Raw genomic sequence first — 24,276 nt, 5'->3', positions numbered from 1 at the left:
TCAGGCGAGGGGTGGGTGAAGGAAAGGCACTGAGCCAGGGTGCAGCACGAGGAAACTGTATCAGCTTGGCTCAGGCTGCCTTCCTCCCCTCTACAAAAGCCCGGTTGGAGGGCAGTGAAGAGGAGCTGGAGGCTAGAGTTTCAAGCACCGAACTGACAGTCCGTACTGCACAGAGAAATGTCAGGTGTATCCTCACCTGTCCACGCAAATATGAATTCGTTTCCACTCCTCTTCCCGGCCACTTTATCGGCTAGGTTTAACGCATAACAGCCAATTTTCAGCTATAATCCAAGGAAAAACCCCAGAACCTGGATACTACAGCAAGCTGTGTGATGATGTCAGTGGCAGTGTCGTCATATTTCCACTGGGCATCGTCTAAACACGCTGCTTTGTAAAGGTAGACGGGGTGACAAGGAGCTCAGGTTCAGCTGCGCGTCCTATTGCTATTGCGTAACAGGCGTGCCAAGCGGAAGGTTGGCAGGTAGGCCGTCGCGTTTATCCGCTTTTGAAAGAGGAAAAAATGAGAGGGAGGGAGCGATCTGGAGAGAGATGGAGCAGTCGGAGGGGGCGTACATCTCCTCAGTCGCTCGTGGCTAGAAAGCTGGCAACGATACAACGCTGCTGAAAGGCAACCTCTCTTTGTGCCCATAGAGGAGCGGTTTGAACCTCCACCGCCGGCGGTTGTTATCCTGCGTGCGAGGTAAACCCGGACGACACCTTTGCTTTCACTTCAGGATGTCCTAGTCCTGATAGCCCTGCCGCAGCGGACGCCACCGACTCGGAGCCTCGCAGACTCGCAGGTATGTTTGTTTGTTGCTTGTAACGGACAAACCCTCACGGTAACAGTTATTGGTTGACTGCTATGCGGCTAGACGTCTTTGCGCAGTGATATGCGTGACGCTGTCTCTACCTGTGCCGCGATGTCAGCCGTTGGCTCGGGTTTACAGGCGAGCATACGCTGCACGTTAATCTTTGCCCTCTACCTGTACCTGGTTTCCTCTGCGGTACTGAACTTTATGTGCGAAGTCAGAGGGAGTACTGCCTTATCACCCCCATCTCACATCGTGTAAGAAAAAGCGGCAGTTTGGGTGAATTTTGCCAATTAAAGCCATTCGCGACCGCGTGTCCCCGCAGTCAGGACGGCAACGTGACGTCGTTACTACTGCTCATCATAACTAACAACATGAAATATATACAGCTGGTCTTAAATCACCCCTATCAAGTAATAATAATAATAATAATAATAATAATAATAATAATAATAATAATTGGGACGTAAAAGGAAATTGTTTAGGCTCAATAGGCAGTAAGCATGCAAAAAGGCTGTTTTCTTTGGTGACACAGCAACAAGTGGAGTGCGCCCTGTTATCTCTTTATTTGTCCCTTGCTGCCAGGTGCTCGACATGTGTTTTTAAGTGTGTTTACACAGGATAGCAGGCTCGTCCAACAAAGCCATATGCGCAAAAGCGCTGCGGCCCTAGTTTAGATGGTCTGGATTCACACCCATGCCTCATCGGGATTTAAGTGGAAGGTGAGGAGGAAGAAGTGGAGTGCGTCTTTCAATGAGCTGCTCCAGAGTGCTGGTGGATGTAGTCGAGCAGAAAGAAATGCAACAGAACTAATTTTCAAAAAGGAACCAACACACAGAGGGGAAAAAAAGGCCTATCCTTTTCCAAAGAAGCTCCATAAAGACAATAAAGCCCATAAAAGGTGCGCTATAACTACAAGTAGTCACTCATATTCGACCAGAGAACTTTAAACAAGCAGGACAGTTAAAACATCCCATAATTATACAGCCCTGAACTGTCAGCCTTTTAGAAAATAAGGCATAGCTTAAGATATTAGTGAAGCATTCATCCCAGAAGATGATCTGCCCACATCTCTTATTTGGGTCTTTATTATCTGTGGGAAGATAAAAGATGCAATAAATGTTTTGTAACTATAAATCAAAAATGTCCATGCAGATGATAGCTGCTTACATTATTTTGCACACAGCCTGCTTGCAAAACTCAGTAATTTGCCACGCAACACAGTTTTATTGCATGCATGTAACAATGTGAGTGTCTGGGGTTTAAGTAAAGCCGCGGTTCAGTAAAAGGCCAAGAGTTTATGACTTGCGATGCCTGCAGTTGATTTTCCTGAAAGTGTTTTGCGGCTTGACACGGTTTGGCAGTGATCTTAGTCTGTCATCAGACTCGCTATCTTTCAGGGCGTGTTTAGTGTTTAACGTGTGAGTGCTAATTTGAAATTAAGGTTCCTCCCAAGTTGTGAATATTTGTCCAATCTGGTTGACTTTTTCACCATTATCACCTCTCAAATATTAATATTGGCAATCTGTGTTTTATTTTTGTGTATCTAGATGTGTCTCTTTGTATGTGTGGAGTGCGGTTTGGGGCCTTAGCCTTTATGCCTGACCTTCAGCCTTTGATCTGTGGCTCGTGTGAAGGCGTAACATGACTCAAAGATGTTGTGGGGCTCAGCAATTTTAAGCGGGACATCCGCTTCAACTGGGGATCAAAGACATAGGCGATTGGTTCAGGACCCTCTCCTCCTCATATAGCATGTCTATGGTGTGTGGTCGGTTACTCTACTGTAGTTTAGACCCCCCCCCCTCTCCCCGAGAGAAGCATCTTTAACAGGCTGTGGTTTGCATCAAGAGATAAATGGATGGTGTTAGTCTATAATGTATGTAAAGAGTTTGGTCATGGCTTTAAATGTATCAAAATAGTTTAAAAAGATCAGTTTAGGGACTTTTTAATAAATAAATTTTATGTGGTGGCAAGTTGAGAGTTGTTTGTAATCCATATGTTGTTTCAAGGTGAGGAATTTTTTAACGGTCAAACCAGCGACCTCCCCCACTTGTTGCATACCAACGTAACCACACTTACTCCCTCTTTCATTTCCCCCCTCTGACTTTTTCTCTCTCTGTCTCACATACACACTAATTCACACACACTGCTTCACAGTCCTACTTCTCCACCCACCAATATGCAGTACAAACAAGTTATACATCTGTAGAGTATGCTGATGTGTGAGCAGTTACACAGTGACACACCAGTCTTTGGTTATTCATTCAGCCTCTTTCTTTCTTTCTTTCTTTCTACAAGTTACATTTTTTTTAAAGTTTTCTTCTCATGAGATTTTCATTGGGAGTGGCCAGTTACCAAGCAAATCTGAGATGGTTTGGGTATATGCAGAGGAGGGATAGTGGCTATATTGGATAATGGATGTTTAATACTTTGCTACCGGACAGGGGGAAAAGAGGAAGACCTCAGAGGAGGTTCATGGAGGTAGTGAAGGAGGACATGCAGAAGACTGATGTGACAGCAGAGGATGCTGAGGATAGGGTAAGATGGAGGGAGATGATTCGACCCCTGAAGGGAGCAGCTGAAAGAAGAAGAAGAGGGTTTTTCCAGAACGAATCATAACAAAAACGTTCATTCTTGGCTGAGTTCTTCTCTGAGGATGAACGCTTCACTGATAAGTAAGCCTTCTTCACAAGACGCTCACATCAACACTGAATGTTACAGGTCAACTAAGATATCAGAGATCTTTGTCTATAGTTGAGAGGTCTACCTATACCGACATAGATGTAGCACAAGTGATCGTATCTTCACATATAAACAGATTGAGACTATGTTTGATTTTAAGCCATACGAATGGCAGTGGCAGTAAGCTCATTCCATTTTTTTCCACTAGCGCCACAGGGAGGTTGTATCTGAAATATCTTGCCAACTAATGGATGGCTTGTCATTAAATTTGACTTATTTTCCCTTTTAGACTTATTTGGGTTCAGAGATGACCCAACAAACAGCCTGGTTGCTTGAAGGTATCAGTTACTGAGAACAAAAACATTTTTTTTTCTTTACAAATCTTTTCAGAAGAAGTACGAGCCAGCATGAAAGACTATCACCTAAAACAATCTACTCTAAATAAATAAAAAAATGTGATTTGATTTGGAAAAATTCAAGTAAACACAAGTGCAAATCAGACCTTGGTGTTTGAGTGCTCACTTTCAGCACTGGACAGTTATCTATACTCTGTCCCGATGAACACGTTGCATTAAGAAGTATTGAAGTGTGATACCTGACAAGTGCACATTAGACTGAAAGACACAAATCCTTCTGTTCACAGGCTTACACTGAAATGTCCACTCAAATCAGTGGGAATGTTGCTCTGCCAGACTGTCTTCAATCTGGCAGCAAGTGAGAGAGAACATAAGCAAGAAAGAGGGGGATTCTCCAAAGACTTTAATGCTCAAAGCCCCCGCCCGGTTCCCTACACAAACTTTAAGCAGTAGCTTGCATTGTAATACATTACTGTAGACGTGACATCACAATTGCAATGGTTAGTAACTGATTAGTAACAGCTGTTGTAGTACTGAATCATATGATTGTATAACTAGCAGGTCTATAGTGTGGGCAAGCAGTTTACAGTAATCTTCAGATTGTTGCATGCTGCTGTACTATTGGATATATAATCCATGGGCATTTCCTGCTCTGGACAAAGCACACATTGTGCAGGAAAGCGTGACGACATCTACACACCATGCTCAACACAGTGCAGATGAAATACAGAGTGATGTGTTCTGTCTGTGGCCCCCGGGGGCTGAACACGATAAAAATACTCAGACCATGCACACGTCTGCCTTCCCTCCATGGACAGTCACAGAGAGATGCACTGTCTTATTTGTGTATGTGTGTTGACTGTGTGTTAAAAATGGGCTAAGAGGATGCAGTATTCACACTAGCCCGGAATTGATGATCGCACTGATCTAGGCTTTGTGGAGTATGTGCTTGTTCGTAGGCTTCGAGGAGGTGTCTTTCTGCTTAAATTTACTCCACTCGTATTAGTTCAGTGGAAATTCCTAGTCACGCTGCTCAAATCCAGTGAAGGAGAACATTTTTGGAGAGCCGCTTCAGTGTGTGTTACTGTGTTCTTTTGGATGATGTGTGGAGATGAGATTAATGCTGACAGCGTTTCAAATACAGCAGCAGAATGTTACTCCCTCGCCACTAAAGCCAAATGCCATTTGAGACTCATTATTCTGTTCTGCTTCCCCTCATACACACAGACTGACACATGTTGGTTTGCTTTTAGATCAAGATAATGGTATGTTTACTAAACGATATGTGGTAATAGTCAGGTTGTTCATGTTCTTGTGCCAGAGATTGCACACCTGCCAGTTAACCTCAGAAGAAAGGTGAAGTAGGATCAGTTTCTCCACATGGGTTCCTGGATAAATGGCCGTGTCAGCTCTCCATAACAAACCCGTTAATCCTGAAACATAGTTTCTGTGTGACTCTCTTTTTTCTCAGATATTTATATCCTTACTATCGGCATTCACTCAATCTTAGTCTAAATTTTACAGCTCTCACTGCTTTTCTCAGTCTTAATCTTGTCCCGGACCCCTTTAACTGAGGCATGTCCAAAGTCCGGTCCGGGGACCAATCGCGGCCCTAGGTCAGATCTTTTATGGCCCCTCGATTTTCAGACCATGTGTTTTATCTAAGTCTCGTTTAAAATTGACCTGAGATACTGATATTCAGCGGCTTCACTGAAGTTACAGGTATTCCCGACAGCTTGATCTTTATGTTATTTTCTCTCCATATGTGAATGAAAAGTACATTTTTTTTGTTAAGGCTTAAACTCTCCTGATCACCGTAATGACAGCTCTTGTGTTATTGAAAATAAATTGTATTTATGCTTCCAAAAAGGCAAGAAGAATTGTTGGCCCCTGGGTGATTTTCCATTAATAAATATGGCACCCTTGGAAAAAATTTTGGACACCCGTGCTTTAACTTATCACGCCATCTCCCCTCCTGGCCAAACTCTTTTTGAACCACTTTCCTATCTCCACATTCTTACATCTACCATCTTTTTTCCCCCCACTCATCGCTCTATTGTTAGGACTCTCTCAGTAACCCCTTTGCTAAACCAGCTCTGGTTAAATAAGGGATAAAAAGAGAGAAAAGAAAAGGGGGGGAAATTAGAGTTGGCCAAAATCTGACAAGACAGAGCAGAAGAGGTGGGTGAGACTAGAAAGAAAATAAACAGAGACTGCTGTGAGTGGGTGGAGATTGAGATCTATAAGCACTTATGTTACCATACTCATTGACAGTTTTTTCCCTTCAGAAGCTCCCGTGTGAGAAATTGTGTTTTGCAAAAGACCAGTATACGTTTCCTCACATATCAACAGTGTGTTGTCTCACCCGTGGTGCAGACTCACACATACTTATACACATTTTCCGTACACTCACACAGATTACTCATACACTACATATGTTCATGAACACAAAATGAACGTCAGCCGTGGTGTGGAGCTGCAGTAATTCCTCTGAGACCTAAACATTGTGCCTGTGAATGGACCCTAGGTGATTCATCAGCAGCAGAATGAATTCCCCCATAGGCACCGATGTCTATTTTCTGTACTTTCCCTCCTAACGTTTCAGCAGTAGTGTCCTGACTCTCATCCCTGAGGTTGTCTTCTGCTGTGAGTCATAGGTAGAAACTGGTGTGAAGGGAGATTTATATAAGTAAGAGAGAAAGAAAAGGGGTGTTTTTTTTTTTGGACAAGAGCAGCTTGTTTAAGGGACGTGCCTGCCAGCTGTTTGGCAAGATGACTCGTAGGATTGTGTAATCCTCAAGGGCCTGGGGGTTTCTACGTGTCACTGGGCTCCCTGAGCTTCACCACACTCGGTGTTACAGCTGTCAGCTTCTGGCATCCACGGCTTAAACATAACAGCAAATAAAGAAAGCAGAGTCCTGATGCTTGGACCGAAGATTATTAAGGAGAAAGGAACTGATACTCTCCCCAAAGAAGTATCAGTTTTATGGAACAGCTAGTGAGGACAAAAGTTAACAAGTCCATCTGCCACGCAGTAAAACCATCTGTGACTTGATTTTCTTTTCTGGCTCGATCGTTTTAATGTGACTTGTTATATAACTTACAAGCTGAACTTATGCTTTTATGTGTCCCATGTCCTCTGTAACCATACACCTTACCACACCCTGTGTGTCTGCTGTTGTCATGCTCCTAAAACAGTGGGAGTTTCACCGACCTACCTTCTGAATCAGTACAACAAAGGCTACAGCACATAATCTTTAAATCAGATATGACCAAAAATTCTTGCTTCGCAATTCCTGTTATGACCTCTGCTGGTAAATCAGTAAGAATACTGGAATCGCCACTCAGAAGTTAAACCTTTTAGAATGATCTGATGCAATATAAGTAGGTTTTGAAACACCTTTCCCGCACCTGTGTGGTGTGTCTACATATTCGCAGTGCTTCATATATCTGTGCTTGTGTAATGTGTTCATGAAATTAACACAATTCCTGTTTTTCTCAGCAGAAACGCAGTGAAAGGATGGTGTGACAAACAGACTTCCAGAGGAACCAGTCACTGCTCAGCGCTCAGAGGGAGACCATGGCTCCCATGTCCCTCATGCTCCTGGTCTTGCTCACCTCCATCATCGATTTTGCCGATGCTCAGACCGTCATCGGCTACTCCTCCTCCTTCTCTTCTCTGGACCTGCCTAGCGATTCTTCACCTCCACCAACCAAGCAGACTCCTCGTTTCTGGCCATCTTTGCCTCCCAGGGGACGCAGTGATGTGCCCATCAGAGTTACAGGACAGGACAGGTTAACAACTACAAATACAGTGGAGCAGAGGGAAAGACTCCATCCATCGGTGACACAGTTCAACCGCCCTCTTCAGTCTGCCCTTCCCACACAGAACCTTAGCAGTGGACTAATTGTAACCCAACCAACTGCCTCTAGGCCCAGAACTGACACAGCCAGTTTAGCATTCAGCAGGGCTTTCAGAAAGGGAGTTGCCACTACAAAAAGCTCAACTCCACCTCCACTTGCGTTGGACTCTGCCGAAGTGGCTGAGCCTGCAGGTGATAAGACAGTGACAGGAGCGAATCCAAAGGAGGAAGCAATTAAAGAGAAGCAGGGTGTTGATTCACAAGGGTTGGGATCAGGTATTGCTCCAACAGTAATGTTTGTGAAGGAGGAATCACCCGATCCTCTGTCAACAGTTGATGATGAAATGGCACAGTATCGACCGCAGGCACAGACCGCGGCCTCTAAAGTTTCTGATGTAAAAACTCCACCACTGGACAGTCAGACCGTGAAGCCTCACCTGTTTGCGTTGACAACCACCAGCACAACCAGAACCACTTCTACAACAGTAGCGAGTGAGAAAGTGATGACCCCACTGTCCTCTGTGGTAACGCAGCAGACACTTAAGACTGTGCAATTAAAAGGTGAGAAATCGAAAATGCTTGGTTGTTACATGAGAATCATAATCATGATTATGCTAGTTAGTATTAAGATTGGGATCATTTACTGAATCAGTTTATCTCAGTTATCTTGTTTTTAACAATTGTTTGAAGCCTTAAATGTAACTGAATTTAAGTTCAGGTAAGGGGTTAATGCTCGATGTGTTTCCTTTCCTGGAAAATTCTAGGTGAACTGGGACCAAACACTCCTTCCACTGACAGAGTTACTCCAAAGCAGGACTCTGATGCTGAGATGTTACCCCAACCAACATCTACCGTGACTGGCTCTATTGCTAAACAGCTCCAGCCTGGAGCACAGCCGGTTACTACCCAAAGCAAGAACAGTTCGCATTCAAACACCACAAAACTACAAGTGACAAATACTTCTACACCCAGTGTGCTTCTTTCTGCCAAATCAACAACTCAGCTCAGCAAAACAGTACAGCGAGGAAGACATGCTGCAAGCACAACAGTGCAGTCACTGAAGATAGGTAAGAAACAAGAGCCTTGTGTTCTCTGTTTCCTGTGTCCTCTGGTAATTCAAAATGGAATTATTTGTGCAGCTGGGACTTTTTTACTGGAAGAATTAAAAAAAAAAGTCTTCAAAGGAGGGGAAAAGTAGACACACGTTTCCATGGAAAGTGGGGTTGTAATGTGTGGGTAGACACAGCAAGGGAGGTGAGAGAGCAAGCTTAAGAGGGGGTGGGCAGAATTTCAGCCAGGCAAAGAGATAAGAGAAAAAAAAAGGAAGGGGGGGGGGGGGGGGGGGCAAGGGCCTAAAAAAGAGACTATTGGGAATACCGATGAGAGAGTAGACGGTGTGGGTGAAAGCAGAAGAAAGGTACTGGCATAGGAAATGCAGGGAGTGGAGATGGCAATGAAAACCAGATGCAGAGAGGAAAGGGGATGAAGGGAGAGGAGATGAGGAAAAGTAAATGGAAAAGGAAAAGCTTGACACGTGGGACACATGACCCAGTCTCTTAGATACCGTAAGAATAACATCATTATGACTTTTAAACAGCAGGACTCTCCTTCAGAGCACCTTTAAAGGAAGCGCACTCAGGTTTTTGTTCTGTAAGCATGAGCCAACTCTTTTTCTTTTCAACATTAGCTTACGTTGGTTCAGCCAAAGCCATTTGGCCGCTCCTTAACCGTGACATAATGGGCAAGGGTCCGAGGTCTGTTTTGCTCTTTCATACTCAGTCATGACAGCGGTAGCAGCTGCTGCGCTCATAATAAAAAGCAGAACACTGGCTAGTTCTATCATATGAACCTCAGTTCGTGCACGTACATTAGACCTGCAGAGATAACCTGATGAGCACAAACAACGATGCACTCAGACTCAAAACCCATCCGTATATCAAACAGTAACGTTAACTACCATAATGAACATGCTTACAGTTATGTACACACACACACTGGGAAGCTCCTCGAAGGAAATTGGCTAGTTAGGCTACAGCACAAGTGCGTAAATGAAAACTTCACCATAACTGTGTTTCTAGTGATTATCGAAACTCCATCAAACTCCGTCTCTCAGGTGGAGAAAGGGAAGACTGAAGTGAGAATCCTTCTCCCATTTACTTGCAAAAAGGATTAAAAGTAAAATAGATTTTAAGACTTTTTTTAGTTTACAGGAGAAAACTGATCTGAAATGATGATAAAAATGTTGTGTTCACTGTTTTGCAGCCACTCCTTTTCCCATAGTTGTGTTTGGAAATATACCTTTTTTAAACATGTGAGTCATGTGATGATAAATTTAGGCAGATTTGTCATACCAAAACATTAATTTTAGGTACGCTGTATATATTATCAAGTAGTTCCTGAAGTGCTTACTGAAACAGGAACTACCACAACGATTATTTGTGTTCTTTGTGTCTACATACCTGACTGGGGACTGATTTTGTCAGCACAGTAGATTTTCAGTAGTGCAAGATGCAAAAAAAACTTCATAAGTGTGTGCTTGAAATTAAAAAAACAAAACAAAACTCCTTGCCATAGATTCTTTTTAATTTCTAACGTATCTGTATCTTCCTTATACGAGGTATCTTTATCCGGTGTTCAAACATAAAATATTCCCAAAGGTGGGTGTGGTCCGAGAACTCACAGACTTCTTGGCCTGCGTTATCCAATCACATGGTGGTCTCCAGTTATTTTTCACCTCATTTCAACATGTGGACATATGAAGCCATGTTGGCAGTGCATATGTGAAAGAGGAAAAAAAACTCAAGGGCAGGGGTAGGTTTAAATGTATCCAGCTGTGTAATGTGATCACAACATCTGGAATGTGTCTGGATCTCGCTCCTGTTAGAAAAAAAAAACTAGAGGAAAGTAAAACATAGCTTTTGTATAAATAAAGAAGTGTGCCTGTGATCTGCATGCAATGCTCAAGTATGCAAAGCATTTTTGTGTGTGTGGTGTCTGCGTGCGTGATAAAATGAGGCAGCGAGGGAGAGGAGTGAGTCATTATTTAGTGTGGCAGTTTTATGGTTGTCTTCTACAGGGTGAGGGCGAGCTTAAAGTCTTCCAAGCAGTTGATGGTTTGAGTGTTTTATTGTATCGTTCCACCATCCATCAGATTTAAATGTGTGTGAAACAACTCCACATATTGTGTATCTTTGCTGTCTTTCTTAAATTATTTCTAAATTGTTACACATGGTAGTATTGTTACTGTGATATATGTACATAAGTGGCTTCCAAAGACCTCGGCGATGAATGAACCTTTGGTAATGTTGTTGTGTGTTTCAGAGTCATTCCAGGAGGAAAAGGTGGAGTGTATTGAACAAACAGAGTGTGTGTGAACATGACAATATTAAAGAGAAAAAGAGAAACACAGACAGAGATGTTATATTGCCAAGATGTCTTGTCTCATTAGGTCATTTTGCATTGTATAATACTTTAAATGTGAACAGCAGTTTCCCTGGATCATACATGTATTGTGACACATCACTGAGTTGCATAACACAGATGTCCTTGTTAATTACATAATCTAATCCAATTAAGTCAGACAATTGCTTCCCGGTTATTCAGAGGAGCTCTTTTGTTAGTCAGATACATTTACAATATAAACAAGAGGATCGGCTTGCAGTGCTGTTCACATAGAATATTAGGGTTTTTGGGTGATTGACATTTCATCTTTAAAACTGGTTTTAGAAGAGGTGCCTTGTCTTTGGATTCCATATTTATGTGCATTTTTACTAAGCGATATGCAGTCTCTAGACTTCTGTTTTTATACATGAACACTTTGTTATTTCCATACTTAGAAACAGTTATACATCTGATGGTAGTGAAAAGAGAGATGAGAGTTACACGAAAACTGATGCTAATGCAATGGTGCACAGGCGATGTTGCTCCTCACCTTCTGGTGACCCTGAATTGGATAAGCAGCTGAGGAAGTGATTTCAGAGATTTTGAAGAGAGAAACGTGGCGCTCAAAAGATCCTGATTTTAGGAGATCTCCACAACAGCCAAGATTTGAATAGAGGTAGAACACCCAGGACTTTTTTATTATATTGGATGGTGATTCTAAACAAGCAGTTTTTATGATCTGGAGCCTGGAAAATAAAGTTGATTTAATTTCACAGTTTGGCGTATTTGAGTAGATAGACCTTGGACAATGCACCTCTGCAGAGCTGATTAGGTTACTCTGCACAACTGAAAGGTCTCAGCTGTCTAGCTCATGACTGTGGTGGTGAACTAAACCCCTCTAGTGGTTGTCCTAGGTTCTACATCTGTATTAATATCACTTCAGAACAATATAGCATATTTTGTGCATTTCAGCATTTGAAAATCAAAACACTGTTCTTCTTTTTTTTCTAGGGGTCTCTTCCAGTCTTACAGCGAGTGTTGTACCAGTCATCCAAACACGGTTTCGTCCCACATATCAGAATGGTATTATTCAGAAGAACCACTCTCATCAGCTATCGAGGAACCCTCACTCAGCTCCTTATTCCACTTCTGATCCAGCTCCCTCTCCCAGTGCCAATTCCTCACCTAATGCCACACTTCTTTACTGGGGTGATCTAAGCCGGACACTTGCTTTCGCCTGGGAACTTCACGTCTACGGATCTGCAAGCCTCTTCCTCTTGCTGTTTGCTGGAGCTGCTCTTGGCCTCACACTGTCCCCTGGCGCAAACTGTCCTCATCGTGGTGCTCTTGCACTGGCCAATGCTCTGCTGTTTCTGGCTGGAGGCCTCAGAGCAGCTCTATTTCTCATTGATCCCTATGGCACACGAAAATTCCTCCCTCGCCCTGCAGTTACAGCCATCTACAACCTGCCTCTGCACCTCCTGGTATGGACACATGCTGCCCTGGCGCTGCTGGCACTGAGGGTGGCAGGAATAAGTGCTTTACCGCCAACCATGGAGCGGCCTCCTCTGGTGGCTGTGCTGACTGTGTTGCAGTGTACCCTGCTGCTGGCAGCTGATCTGCTCTCCCCAGCCCTCTCTCCTGTGGTGCCTGTTACCCTACAAGTCCTGTCTCTGTGTTGGGGTTTGGGTCTCTGCCTGGGCTTTCTTTGCTATGTCTTCCCACGTATACGCTGCCCTGCTGTTCCTCAAGCCGGAGTTTCCGAAGAGGTACGGAGAAAGGCTTGGACAGGGAGCAGGAGAATAGGAGTGATTCTGGGAAGAGTGCTGGCAGTGTGTGCAGTTCTTGGGGCTTTGTGTTTTGGGTTGCATGCCCATGCTATCTTGTGGCTTTACGGACTGTTAGGTGACTGGACACGCTTCAACTGGGGATGGTGGCTAGTGCATTTCTGGGCCCGACTCCTGGAACTAGCCTGGGGGTTCTCCCTGCTCCTCCTGAGCTCGTGGGTGTTCTGGAGGCCTCAGAGTTGCCGTGGAAGGGAAGAAGGTGGCCAGGATGGAAGAGCAGCAGGAGACCTGGCATCCCCTAGTGATTCTGCAGGCTCCCCTCAAACACACACCTGCTGGTCCAAGATAGTCCAGAGCCTGAAGGGTAAGCCCTGCAGGAAGTCTGACAGTAATGGCGTAGGAGGAGGAGGAGGTGGAGGAGTAGGAGAAGTGCCTAACAACTGGGCTGGCCAGGAGCGTCCTGGGGCTGATATCAGCAAGAGTCTGATTAGAAATCAGAACCATGAGCAGGCCGTTTCACAGCCACTTGTCAAAGACAGCAACCGGGGACGGAACCATAGGGGCCACTCTGCAGAGCGAGGCACATCTGACGGCTCTACTGGCTCCCTCCTAAGACTGCAGACGTTTGGCCAGCCTCCACAGCGCTCGGTGAGCGGCAGCCTGGATCAGGATAGGGATACTTCCCTGTCTTTCTATGAGTTTGACCTGCGGCCGCCCTCCCCCATCGACCTGACCCGCAGCATCGATGAGGCTCTGCACAGAGAACACCTGCTTGAAGGAGGGAGCCTGTTTCATCCTTTGAACCAGACCTTACAGTCCCCTTCCCCAGGCTCAGGGGTCAGTCAGGGGCCCTGGCTCCGCAGGAACAGTGATCCTCAGTTGCTCTCAGAGAGTAGCGAGGCTCCAACAGAGTCTTCCATGCCACTGGGGGGAAGCATTCTCAGTAGTGTACCCAGTAGGCAGGTGACTGCTCCCCCAACGCCATCCCACCAGGGTCACAGATGGGCTGGAAATGGGACAACAAGTGTCCCTTCATCAGTGTCCTGTCCTGTGTCACTCCGTCCCTCCAGAACCTCAACGGGGCATTTGGGAGACGATGGAGTGGACGACACACGACCGTTTATCACCCCAGACTCTGAAAGTGTGCGAGGGAGAGCTGCGAGGCCAGTGGGGTCACGCAGTTACCTGGAAGTCAGTCGACATGACGATTCTGCCAGTGTCAGCAGTGAGATTATTGACCTATGAGCCTAACCTTGGACATGAGGACCAAATGACTGCACATCTAACGCATTCATTTAACAGGAACTAATCCTAACCAGGGATGCTGCAAATATTGGGATAATAGTATTATTAAACTGTGTAATAATACTTTTTGTCAAAAGAGTGAAAATATAAAAACAAGGATCTGGGTGACAAACTTAAAAGGTGTCACCTAGCTGCCTTTTGTCTTTGTTGATCAGATTAGCTGTTGATTAGCATAATTTATAGACAAACAGCACGCTCACTTTCCCATCTGTCTATCTTTTTCTTGTCTGTTTAACACTGGTATGACTTCAAGTACACTGAGAGCACACTTACATACAATTCCTGAGAATGGCTCTTTAGCAGGTCCGTGCTTGTGACTGGCTTCAGACTTGTGAAGCTGATGAATTTAATCTTTCAAGAAAGTAAGTAGATTTAGATATTCAAGTTCTTGCTTGGAAACATTACTTTAACAGCGTTAAGTTTAAAGGGTAAAAGACAAATGATGCTCCAAGTGTCTTTGTGTCCTGTTCAAATGGTTTCTGCAAAAAGAAAAATACATGACTGCATATGATTGCTCATCAGTTCGATTCCTTTACTAGAGTTTCTTTGCTGTCTTTCATATTTCAGTTTGCTTCGTGATGTAAAGTTGTGCCATACGTAATCAAAGTTGGTTTCTGTGCTATTATTAATGGTTTTATAAACCCATTATTTGGGTTAATGGTCTCTAGCATCTTAGCATTATGACTCAGCTGCAGATTACTACATCTAAGCTCTTAACTTGCTGCTGCCATCATTGTACTTGTCCAGTTTGCCTTGTATTTTAAAACCGGTTACATAAAGAGGCAGGCGATAAACAACAGCCAGAGACACAGCTGCGGAGCAGACACCTGCTAACATGTGTTCCTGAGGTTTTTAGCTGTTGCTCAAATTGACAGACTTTAAATATGGAACTCAACTATGATGCATTTTGTTGAAGGACAGAGCTTTGCAATCAATAACCATGCTTAACGTAAGCCTCTCAATAAAAAGCTGCATTCAGTTCAATATGTTTGGTATCTAATTACATGCTTCATAGCTTTGCAGGGCTGCAGCACACAAGACCGGCTTAGCATGAACCTCAGAATTCCTATAGTTAGGCCTGACTCAATAACGGAGCACTTAACCCCAAGCCTGAGCACTAGACTGAAGTATTTTATTACTAAAAAGGAAAATATCTTTGAAATCTATGATGTATAAGCAACAATGTAAATAGTTATTTTTGATGTTTCATGAATAAAGGTGTATTTGAAACAGTTATAGTTGTTACTGTGAAAGACAATCTAAGTGATATTGCTTATGCGTCTGAGCTGTGCAGACAGTTTTGCTATTTCGACGTCAGATTGTGGCCTGTTTAGTACATGCAGAGCTGTGACAGCTGATGCTTGACTGCAGATGTTATGTTAAGGACTTTTTGGGCTATGCTCAGAATTTAAAAAAGATGGAGGTTTAGCGAAGTGTACAGTTGACGGTCAGGATCGGTTTGATTTTTTATTTTATTTCAGCTTTTCCTGTCGTTAGCGGTGACAAAATTATTGGGGGGAAAACAAACAAACAAACAAAACAAAAACAACATTTTGGTGAAATCATATTTCGTCCATTAATTCATTTGAACTGTTTCTGATCCCAAAAGATAGCCCAGTGGTTCCCTCTGAAACTTGAACGGTTTTGCTCCAACTTGAGATATACTTTATTATAAATGAAACTTACAGATTTATCATTGTGATTCAGTCTTTGAATGTTGTTTTGAATATGTGAGGATAAAGTGACATTTTGTTTTGCATTATTTGGGAAGAAACATAGTTACTCATGCCTCTGTTCCTGATTAGAGCCAGTCCCTTACTTGTTTTCCGGTTACCTCAGGGTGACTTGCAGCACCTCCCAGTGATGTGAGACGCTTGACTTATATAGTATTTACAGTACAATGGCCTTTTGTTGCTGTCTACATTCCAGTGAACCTGTATAATTTTACCGTATCAGCTCTCGCCATTACCGCCATTACCTATTTTACTTCATGGCAGCCGTGGTTCCTCCAGCAACTGTAGTGTTGTCCTACGGAGCAGTAAGTCCTGTAGAAAATGTGCCCCTTTTGGTCTTTAGCCATTTTGCAGAAGTGCAGTGTTAGCGTCATCTGTTTACTTTGCTCACTGAACTTTTGTTCTCGTATTTCTTGCTGCATTTTTTGTTTGAATTTAAATAAAAATGATAAAACTCAAACCCACCTTTGTTATCATGTTTTTCTTTATTTTTACTTGCATATCTAACACAATGGCAGATATACTGTTATACTGTTCTGTATAATCACCTACAGAACAGTACGAAATTGAAGATCAGTGTTTTTCATCTTCTTCTTGTAGTCCTCATTAAACTGTTCATCCTGCTGTACAGTGAAGTGATTATTCCAGTCGCCAACCCTTCCTGAAAATAGAGAAATTAGGAGCAAAGTTAACATCTCCTCCTTCACCTTTCAGCAAACAAACTTACAGGCGAATGTACCCGACCTTTGCGCATGAAGGGGGAGATTTTTAAATCGAAGACTTCATCAGCGGAGCCATTCACCATCTTGTTGTTCTTCATGTTGTCAAATTGAACTTTTTCTGTGACTTGTTTCTTCAGCTCTGTGGTAGGAGACAATCCCAGGAATGAGCAGATGCGGACGAGTTCTTGTTCAGTATCCTGCAAAAATAAAACAAAAAAACAAACCCACAACCCCTTATTATGTGTTTATGTCCACAGCCTCACAGACAGTAACTTCAACACTCACCTCAATCAGGTCCTCATAGAACAAATACAGGATATTAGAACAGGTCTGTTTCTTCTCCCACCATCCTCTTACATGTTCGTACCAGGAGCCAAACACCACTGACAGATGCCAGAAGACAAATCATAAGTGATAAAATAACCTTTCGCATTTAATGTATTCAGTCATTCATGCTTATGGTTTGTCACTCACTTTTTCCCTCCATGAATCTCTGGAGGAAACTCTCCCAGCTGCCAGGCTCTGGCTGGACCTTGTTCATGCGATCAAAGTGGAAATAGGATACGGCACTGTCCTTGGCATTACGAGCCACATAGATTATCTAAAACCGGAAAGAAATGACAAACAAACACTGAGAAGATTGTCTCCGTGAATCGTACCAATAGCTTACTTGTGAGCCATGTACCTTGGAGTTCTGCTCCCAGAATGATTTGGGAAGGAACTGAACTGGTAGGTGTGTCTTGATAATGCGTGGAAAGCTGGTTAATTCATTCAGCACATCCACTCCTAGTAAAAGAGATCATTATGTTAGCGGAACGTCACAATGACATTGATCTATATCACCAATATTACAGTCACCAGTTACTTTGCCAAATACACTTTACTATTATTAGGTTAGAGCCTAGTTTGCCGTCAACTGTCTAATTATTCATGATACAGATTGAACGAGGTACTAGAAAGATTCCTCAGAGATTTTGGTCCATATTAATACATCCCAAAGGTGCTCTATTAGACTGAGTACTGGTGACTGTGAAGGCCTAGTCCTAGGCCTTCATGGTCAAGAAACTAGTTTTATATGATCTGAGCTTCATGACAGTAGCCATCAGAAGATGGGTAAACTTTGGACATAGACAAAAAACAACAAAAAAATACTCAGGTAAGCTTTGGTGTTAAATATGATTGGTAACCATTCCAAAGTGTTTCAAGAAAATATCCCTCACACCATTGCAGAAGAAATCAAGCGTTATGAGACCAGGTAACATTTCCACAGTCTTCTATCACCTCTTTTGGTGAGCTGTTTGAACTGTAGCCTTAGTTTCCTAAATGGAGGGATACTGTTAGGATGCCTGGGTCGTTGACCCAGGGTTTTTGAGTTTATTATATTATTTATCATTTCTAGTCTTTGGTTTCTTTGTTAGAGTTCTGTCTTATGGTTTATGTCTCTGTGTTCGCTAGTTGCTCTGTCTCCCCTGTCAGGTGTATCGCTTTGTCAAGTTCGCGTCTCTGTGTTATGTTTCCTGTTTTACTTTGAAAGTCTGTCTCATGTATATGCGTCTGGTTTTGCTTCCTTTGTCTCGTTAGGCCTGATTTGCCCCAGCTGTGTTTCCCTCCTGTTACCCATTCCCTGATTGCTCCCTCTGTGTATTTATGTGAAGGCTGCACACAGCTGTCACATAACAGATACTTGGTGTGCTCTTGTGCTTCTGTAGCACATCTGCTCCAGGGTTGGATGCGTTGTCAGGGGCGGACCTAGAAGGGTGGCATGGGGTGGCAAGTGCCACCCTAAAATGATCCCTTGCCACCCCAAGTGCCACCCCATTTTTGCATATGACAGTGTTGTTTATTAAAATAAGATAGCATTAACACTTTGAGCATAGTTACAGTCAACAGTGAATATAAATGCTAAAACTGAATACATTCCATAGTGTTCCCCCCTCCACCATTAACAAATGGATCAGCCCATAGCAGGACTTTTTTCTTGTTTTCAGTAGCAAGCATGCTTATGATTGTGCCAGAGCACATTTTGAACAACACCATGGGAATTTCGCTTTTTACGCAGGTGGTTGGATGTTACACTCTGGAAATGGAAGGAAGGTGAGTGTTATTAACCCTCCATGGTCCACGGACATGCTGCACCTCCAAATCACATGACTATTTTAAGCTGACATAGCAACAAGCTGCAGCCATGCTGAGTCTCTGTTTCAGCCCAAATTGAAAGTTCGGACTTCAATGCAATGTTTTTAAATTTTAATTACAGGCCAGTAAATCCAGAGTTATGATAATATATATAAGCCACGCTTTTTCTAAATACTGTTGTCACGTTTTTGTGTGTGTGTGTTTTAAGCGTTTTGTAAGGACAGCGCGAAAACAGTAAAGAAAGGGGAAAAGCCACCTCTTTCCTATTGGTGGAAAAATGTACCATGTCGACCAATTTTAAAAAAAAGTCAACACGTGGGATTTGGTTGTTTAGGAAGAGGGGAAAGTTTTGGGAGTGACGGTAACAACAGAGCTAGTGAGTGAGAGATTTTAGATGTGGGAGATTTGTGATGTTTAGTGTGGAGTGTATACTTAGTGTGTTGTGTTCTGTTGTGTAGTCGTTTTGTTTTGTGTGTCGGTGAGGGCACTAATGAATGTCACAAAGACACATTTGTAAACACTGTCACCAAGTAGAAAACCAGCGGAGTGATACACCTCCTGTTGTCAGGCCTGCAGGTTTATCCCTGTTCTCCTCTGTCTTCTGGTGGACAAACTTATTTTTTACTGGCACACATCATTTGTGGGGCATCTTATTGTGACACCTGATTGTTCTCTCATTTTAGTTTTAGTAATATTTTTAAATGGTTCCATAAAATGAAAAAAAAAAAAAACAGCAGGTGTATTGGCTGCATTTTTAGATAAATAGTTGTATATGTTTACAAAATGTACAATTTGTATTTGCATTTCAAGTTATAAAAATTTACTCAACATGTCTGTGGTTTTTTTTACAGTAAAAAAATACTACTAGGATTTTAAGTTCTTTGTGTGATTTCAGATCAGTAATACTAATGCAGTATGTCAGTGAAAAAACAACTAAATTCAGTTGAGCGGAAGAGATACCAAACAAGGCAAGGGGGGAAAAAAATAAAATGAAACAATCTGAGGGTGAAATACAAACGTAAACTCAAAAGGAATCAAAAAATGCCAGTTGTATTTCAGACCTCAGTGGATTAATCCAACAAATCATGAAAAATTAGGTTTCAATTTTTGTTCATGATAGTGCAGATTTCTGACATTTTGTGTAATTTAAGCTGTAACAATGTGATTGTTTTCTAACAAAAAACAGCGTAAAACTAAAGTTAGACTTGTGTTTGTAAATGAACCACCCATGTTGTGTAGCTTTCTGGATTTTATACTCATTGGGCTACATATTTATTTATTATACAGGCTGTACAGTACATAACATCAAAACTCACATGTTTTATGTAACTAAAGTGTGTAATCATGTGGGCTACAGACAATAATTAAGTTATAGACTATATTTATATGAAAAACGTGTATACTTACTGCATTTGAATCATTTGACCATATGTAACCACCTGCATATGTGTTTGGGGGGGGAAAGGCTTTGATTTTGCCACCCCATTTGATTTCTTTGCCACCCTAAGAAAATTTCTCTAAATCCGCCCCTGTGTGTTGTGTGTTCAGATACTCATACTCTCAGCTTGCCTCTAATGAATGGTTGTTTGAGTTACTCTTTGCCTTCCTATCTGCTCAAAGCAGAATAGTGACTCTCCCCTGACTCCTGGCAGCAACAAGGTATTTTCACCTAGAGAATTGCAGCTCACTGGATATTTTCTCTTTATTGGCTCATTCCCTGTAAACCACAGAGACAGTTTTGTGGGAAAATCCCAGTAGATCACTATTTTCTGAAATACTCTGAGATACCAGTCCATCTGGCACCAACAACAAAATCACCCCCCCCCCCTTTCTGATGCTTGACCACGTCTACAATCCTAAATGCATTGAGTAGCTGTGATGCAACTGACTAATTAAATATTTGAGTTAATAAACAGCTGCACAGCAGCAGCTGTACCTGATAAAGTGTCTTTATTAGAGTGTCTAGAGTTTATCAGAGTGTCTTTATTATGCCTGTCACACTGTGAGCCTTTAAAACAACTTGCCTGAGGGGTAACCAGACATTTGTATCTCCAGGAATGGCACTCGTTCATGGAGTGGGACTGAGCCTTGACGCTCAGGTGAAGTCTGGCCAAAGTACAAAAGGTCCAGGATGTAAGACACCCATGTGTTTCCTCAGGAATTAAAAAAAATTGACAGAAAAAACACAAGTACTTCCTCAAAGATGCGAACAAAATGTGTGTGTGTTTTTTTTTTTTGTTTTTTTTTTTAAAACCTACCTGCTTTAGGGTAAGACGCTAAGACGATATCATCTGGTCTTGCTCTGAAATTCTGGACGTTTTCCCAGTTGTCAGTGAAGTAATTGGTCATGCAGACTCCATGGAAGTCAAATAGTGTAGGTCGTGATAGTGACTCCATCTTTTTTTTAAAAAAAAAAAAAAAGAAAAGAAAGAAAAACAGCGTTTGTTTACCATCTACAGACCAATTCAGAGCAAATTCGACAACACTTTGTTCCTTGTAGCCACATTACAGAAAACAAAGCTTACTAAGTTATTGGAAACGCCCTTTAAAAGTAAAGTATAAGGTTTGACTCAAGGACAAATAGAAAGTCTGTGTGTGTGTGTGTGTTTCTCTGTGTTTGGATCTATTTATTTTATTTTATTCCTTTTTTCCATTTTCATTCCTGTAAAGTATAAATAAATATGGGTTCTGATCTTATCACACCAGAAGAATGCATGTTTGATTGATTGATTGATTGATCATACTTTATTCATCCCGAGGGAAATTGGGTTAAGGCTGCCAGCCGTGCCAGCGCCATCTTACCCTTCCGACCATACATACATTACACAAACATCACATGGGTTAGACAGGTCAGAGAGGTATAACAATGGAAAATACACAACATGAGGAAAGACGAGGAGAAAAAAGAGCTCCCCCCAGACTGAGCTCCAACAGGGAGATCAGTTTGAGAACAGAAAAACAAAACACCTCAGCGCATACAAAAAGCACATGACTATCAATACACCGTAGAAACACAAGACAAGCAACAGGGACGGGTAAAGGGTAATAGAGAGCCGGTGTAGACAGCGCATTGTGCCCATCCAGGCAAAATTTAATGGTGAAAAATGAATTAAATTATCAAATTAATTAACTGAATTAACGCTAGGGGGAGCTGGTCGACAGTATGCACGTCAGCCAGAAGCCTGGCTGCAGACCCCATAACCATTACCGTTAAGCCTTGATTACATACCGCACTATGGAGGCAAACTGGAAAATACCACTGGGGCCGCTTACATCGAGGGTTAATGGGAGGATTAGTACGTGCAAAGTATTTAATGGATATTTGGACTGTACCCCCGGGGGCGTCAATTTGGAACCCTTCATAAAGCCTTTTTAAAATACCTCCCTATAGCTATATTGATCCAAATATGAAACGTTTACTGTGGACTAGGACTATTTTACTAAATATACATATGTGTGTAGAAAAGAAGACAACTTAAACTCAGTAACCATACTGCTGCAGACGTCGGGGAGGGGGTCCTTGGAGGTAGATCACCAGTAACAGCGGATCCGCGAATCTCACCTTACTCCAATAAAAGTCAGTTTTTTTCCGAGTAAAATGGTCACTGCACAGAAAGCTGCTAACTGATTGTGATCCTCAGTTCTCCATCATTGTGGCTCTTTACCAAAACAGTCAACCTCTTCTTCCAAATAAGGAGACAGAGCTGTTGTGCAGATTCCGCAGTCCAGGAAACACCGGGAGGAAGGTGCAAGGAGACTAACTTTTTTCCCTCTTTAGTCAAACTTTATTTAAAACATATAACGGTGGTCATGTCCCAGCAAACTAAATATGGGGCAAAGATATGTTTACGTGAAGTGGGACATTATTATATTATTCGTGGTGGCAGGTAGCCTACTGTAGCAGGAAACAAGATAAAATCAAACAAAGTCTGCAAGTTAAGTTTGGTATTGATCGTCATTGATCATAGACAAAGGCTTTTCACACGTTTTCTTTGATCATTTTCTAACGTGAACAGTTGGTTTAAGTTAAGTTGGTTCACCATGTTCAGCTGGATGCAGTCACGTGGGGTACTGTACTTACTTTTATGGCTGCATTTGCAACGTAGACTGGTAGGGGCAGATAATATTTAACCGAGGAAGTCTGCCTTCAGGAGATCACCAATTCGCTACTACACTTTATTCAACTGGTCAAAAGCTGGAATTCAGCTGGAAGATCCCATTTATACAGCTTGTTATCTGACCTACAAAGCCGTAGATTTCATTAGAGGATATGTGCAATATGACTGTAGATTATTCGTTAAATGAAAACAGAACTATTAATCAAAAAGTATCTAACACCTTCATTCATATTGTTTGATTTCACTGTGATTGTTTGTGTAGAAAAAGGTTATTAACATAAAATTTCAAGTGCACAACACACACATGAACATAGCGATGAAAGGCCAACACTGTTATGATATGAGGTGCCAACAGTTTTATTGTTCAATTACAGAGTTTAAGGGTCACCATAAGATTTGCTTTAAGTCAAATTTAACAGACTGTAAATTATGTATTTAGCCTTATGTAATTTAGAAAAGTAAATAAGCGTTAACTCACCTGCAGTTCTCTTTATCTGTGCTCTGCTCTAATAAACAGTCCAAATTCAACTTTGTACCTGACGCACTGCAGCTTAAAGCAGATGTTCAGTGTTTCCTTTGCCTTACAGGATGTGACAGAGTTCAAAAAGTACTATGAACCATCTGCACCACTCCAGGGAAATATATTACAAGTAAGACTATTCACGATGGGAAGGACCGCAGACTATCTACTGATTCAAAATGAATTTAGCTGTTGCTCTTTTTGCAACAGAGGAGCAATGAACATTAAAACGTCTGTGAAAATATTTTGTAGCGTGAGAAAATTTGTTTTGATTATAGTGTTTAACTCCTTAACACCTGGTGTGAATAGTCATCATATCTTTTCTTGTTGCTGTTATTGCTGAGTCACAATGATTAAACTGAAATGTGATCACACTTATCAACTGAACTTTGACTATGAGAATTCTTTGACAGCATGTTCAAAACTTAATTTTAATAGTGGGGATAATCACGCCCGTTCTGTTGCACATCACACAATCAGCTGGTCGTGTTTCCTTGTTTTAACTAAATAAACTGTAAATACATCTCACTTCAGTGGCTGTGACTATTTCAAAATACATTTGTTTTCAGGAGTTACATGCACAGACTTTATAAGCAGACCACTTTAGCATTAACTACCCACCAATAACAAGTTGGATGACTACTGTCCTGTAATAAATACTAATTTCCAACAAGTAATATCAAATTGTGACTTGTGAAATCCCAGGATAGTTTTTTACCTTTTTTCAGTAAAGTGGATCATGTTTGTTTTGGTTTTCTTTCTTTTTTTCTTCGTCTAAAGGAGCTTAATTTCCACTTGACACTGACAGTGGTTTTCAGAAGTGTCCCTAAGATCACAGTCATCTACTTTCAGTGCTCTTTCAGC

At 42.1% G+C, this 24,276-nt stretch overlaps 2 protein-coding genes across 4 annotated transcripts; one reads left to right on the top strand and one right to left on the bottom strand.

Moving 5' to 3' along the window:
* The first annotated feature begins 378 nt into the window (after positions 1-378).
* LOC146684780 (uncharacterized) lies at positions 379-16,381 on the top strand. Of its 2 annotated transcripts, none has more exons than XM_085443325.1 (4): positions 379-800; positions 7,353-8,271; positions 8,475-8,777; positions 12,103-16,381. In XM_085443325.1, exons 2-4 carry the CDS (start codon positions 7,428-7,430, stop codon positions 14,121-14,123), a joined length of 3,168 nt encoding a protein of 1,055 aa, XP_085299451.1. In that variant the 5' UTR covers positions 379-800; positions 7,353-7,427; the 3' UTR covers positions 14,124-16,381. The 2 variants fall into 2 exon arrangements, with proteins under 2 accessions (XP_085299451.1, XP_085299452.1); XM_085443326.1 differs by having other exon boundaries at positions 7,350-8,271.
* On the bottom strand, positions 16,371-23,964 carry LOC146684779 (cytosolic sulfotransferase 2-like). 2 transcript variants are annotated; one of them, XM_085443329.1, is made up of 8 exons: positions 23,371-23,964; positions 21,033-21,171; positions 20,799-20,927; positions 17,324-17,424; positions 17,113-17,239; positions 16,924-17,021; positions 16,661-16,835; positions 16,371-16,577 (listed from the first exon to the last, which is right to left on the bottom strand). In XM_085443329.1, exons 2-8 carry the CDS (start codon positions 21,169-21,171, stop codon positions 16,465-16,467), a joined length of 882 nt encoding a protein of 293 aa, XP_085299455.1. In that variant the 5' UTR covers positions 23,371-23,964; the 3' UTR covers positions 16,371-16,464. The 2 variants fall into 2 exon arrangements, with proteins under 2 accessions (XP_085299455.1, XP_085299456.1); XM_085443330.1 differs by lacking the exon at positions 20,799-20,927 and having other exon boundaries at positions 16,374-16,577.
* Positions 23,965-24,276: the final 312 nt, after the last annotated feature.

Source organism: Copadichromis virginalis, linkage group LG20, assembly GCF_057382275.1.
Source record: "Copadichromis virginalis isolate Kocher_CV1m ecotype Utaka linkage group LG20, C_Virginalis_male_GT1.1, whole genome shotgun sequence".
Classification (NCBI taxonomy): domain Eukaryota; kingdom Metazoa; phylum Chordata; class Actinopteri; order Cichliformes; family Cichlidae; genus Copadichromis; species Copadichromis virginalis.
The sequence above is the reverse complement of the archived record's forward strand: the minus strand, read 5'-3'. Positions and strand labels throughout refer to the sequence as shown.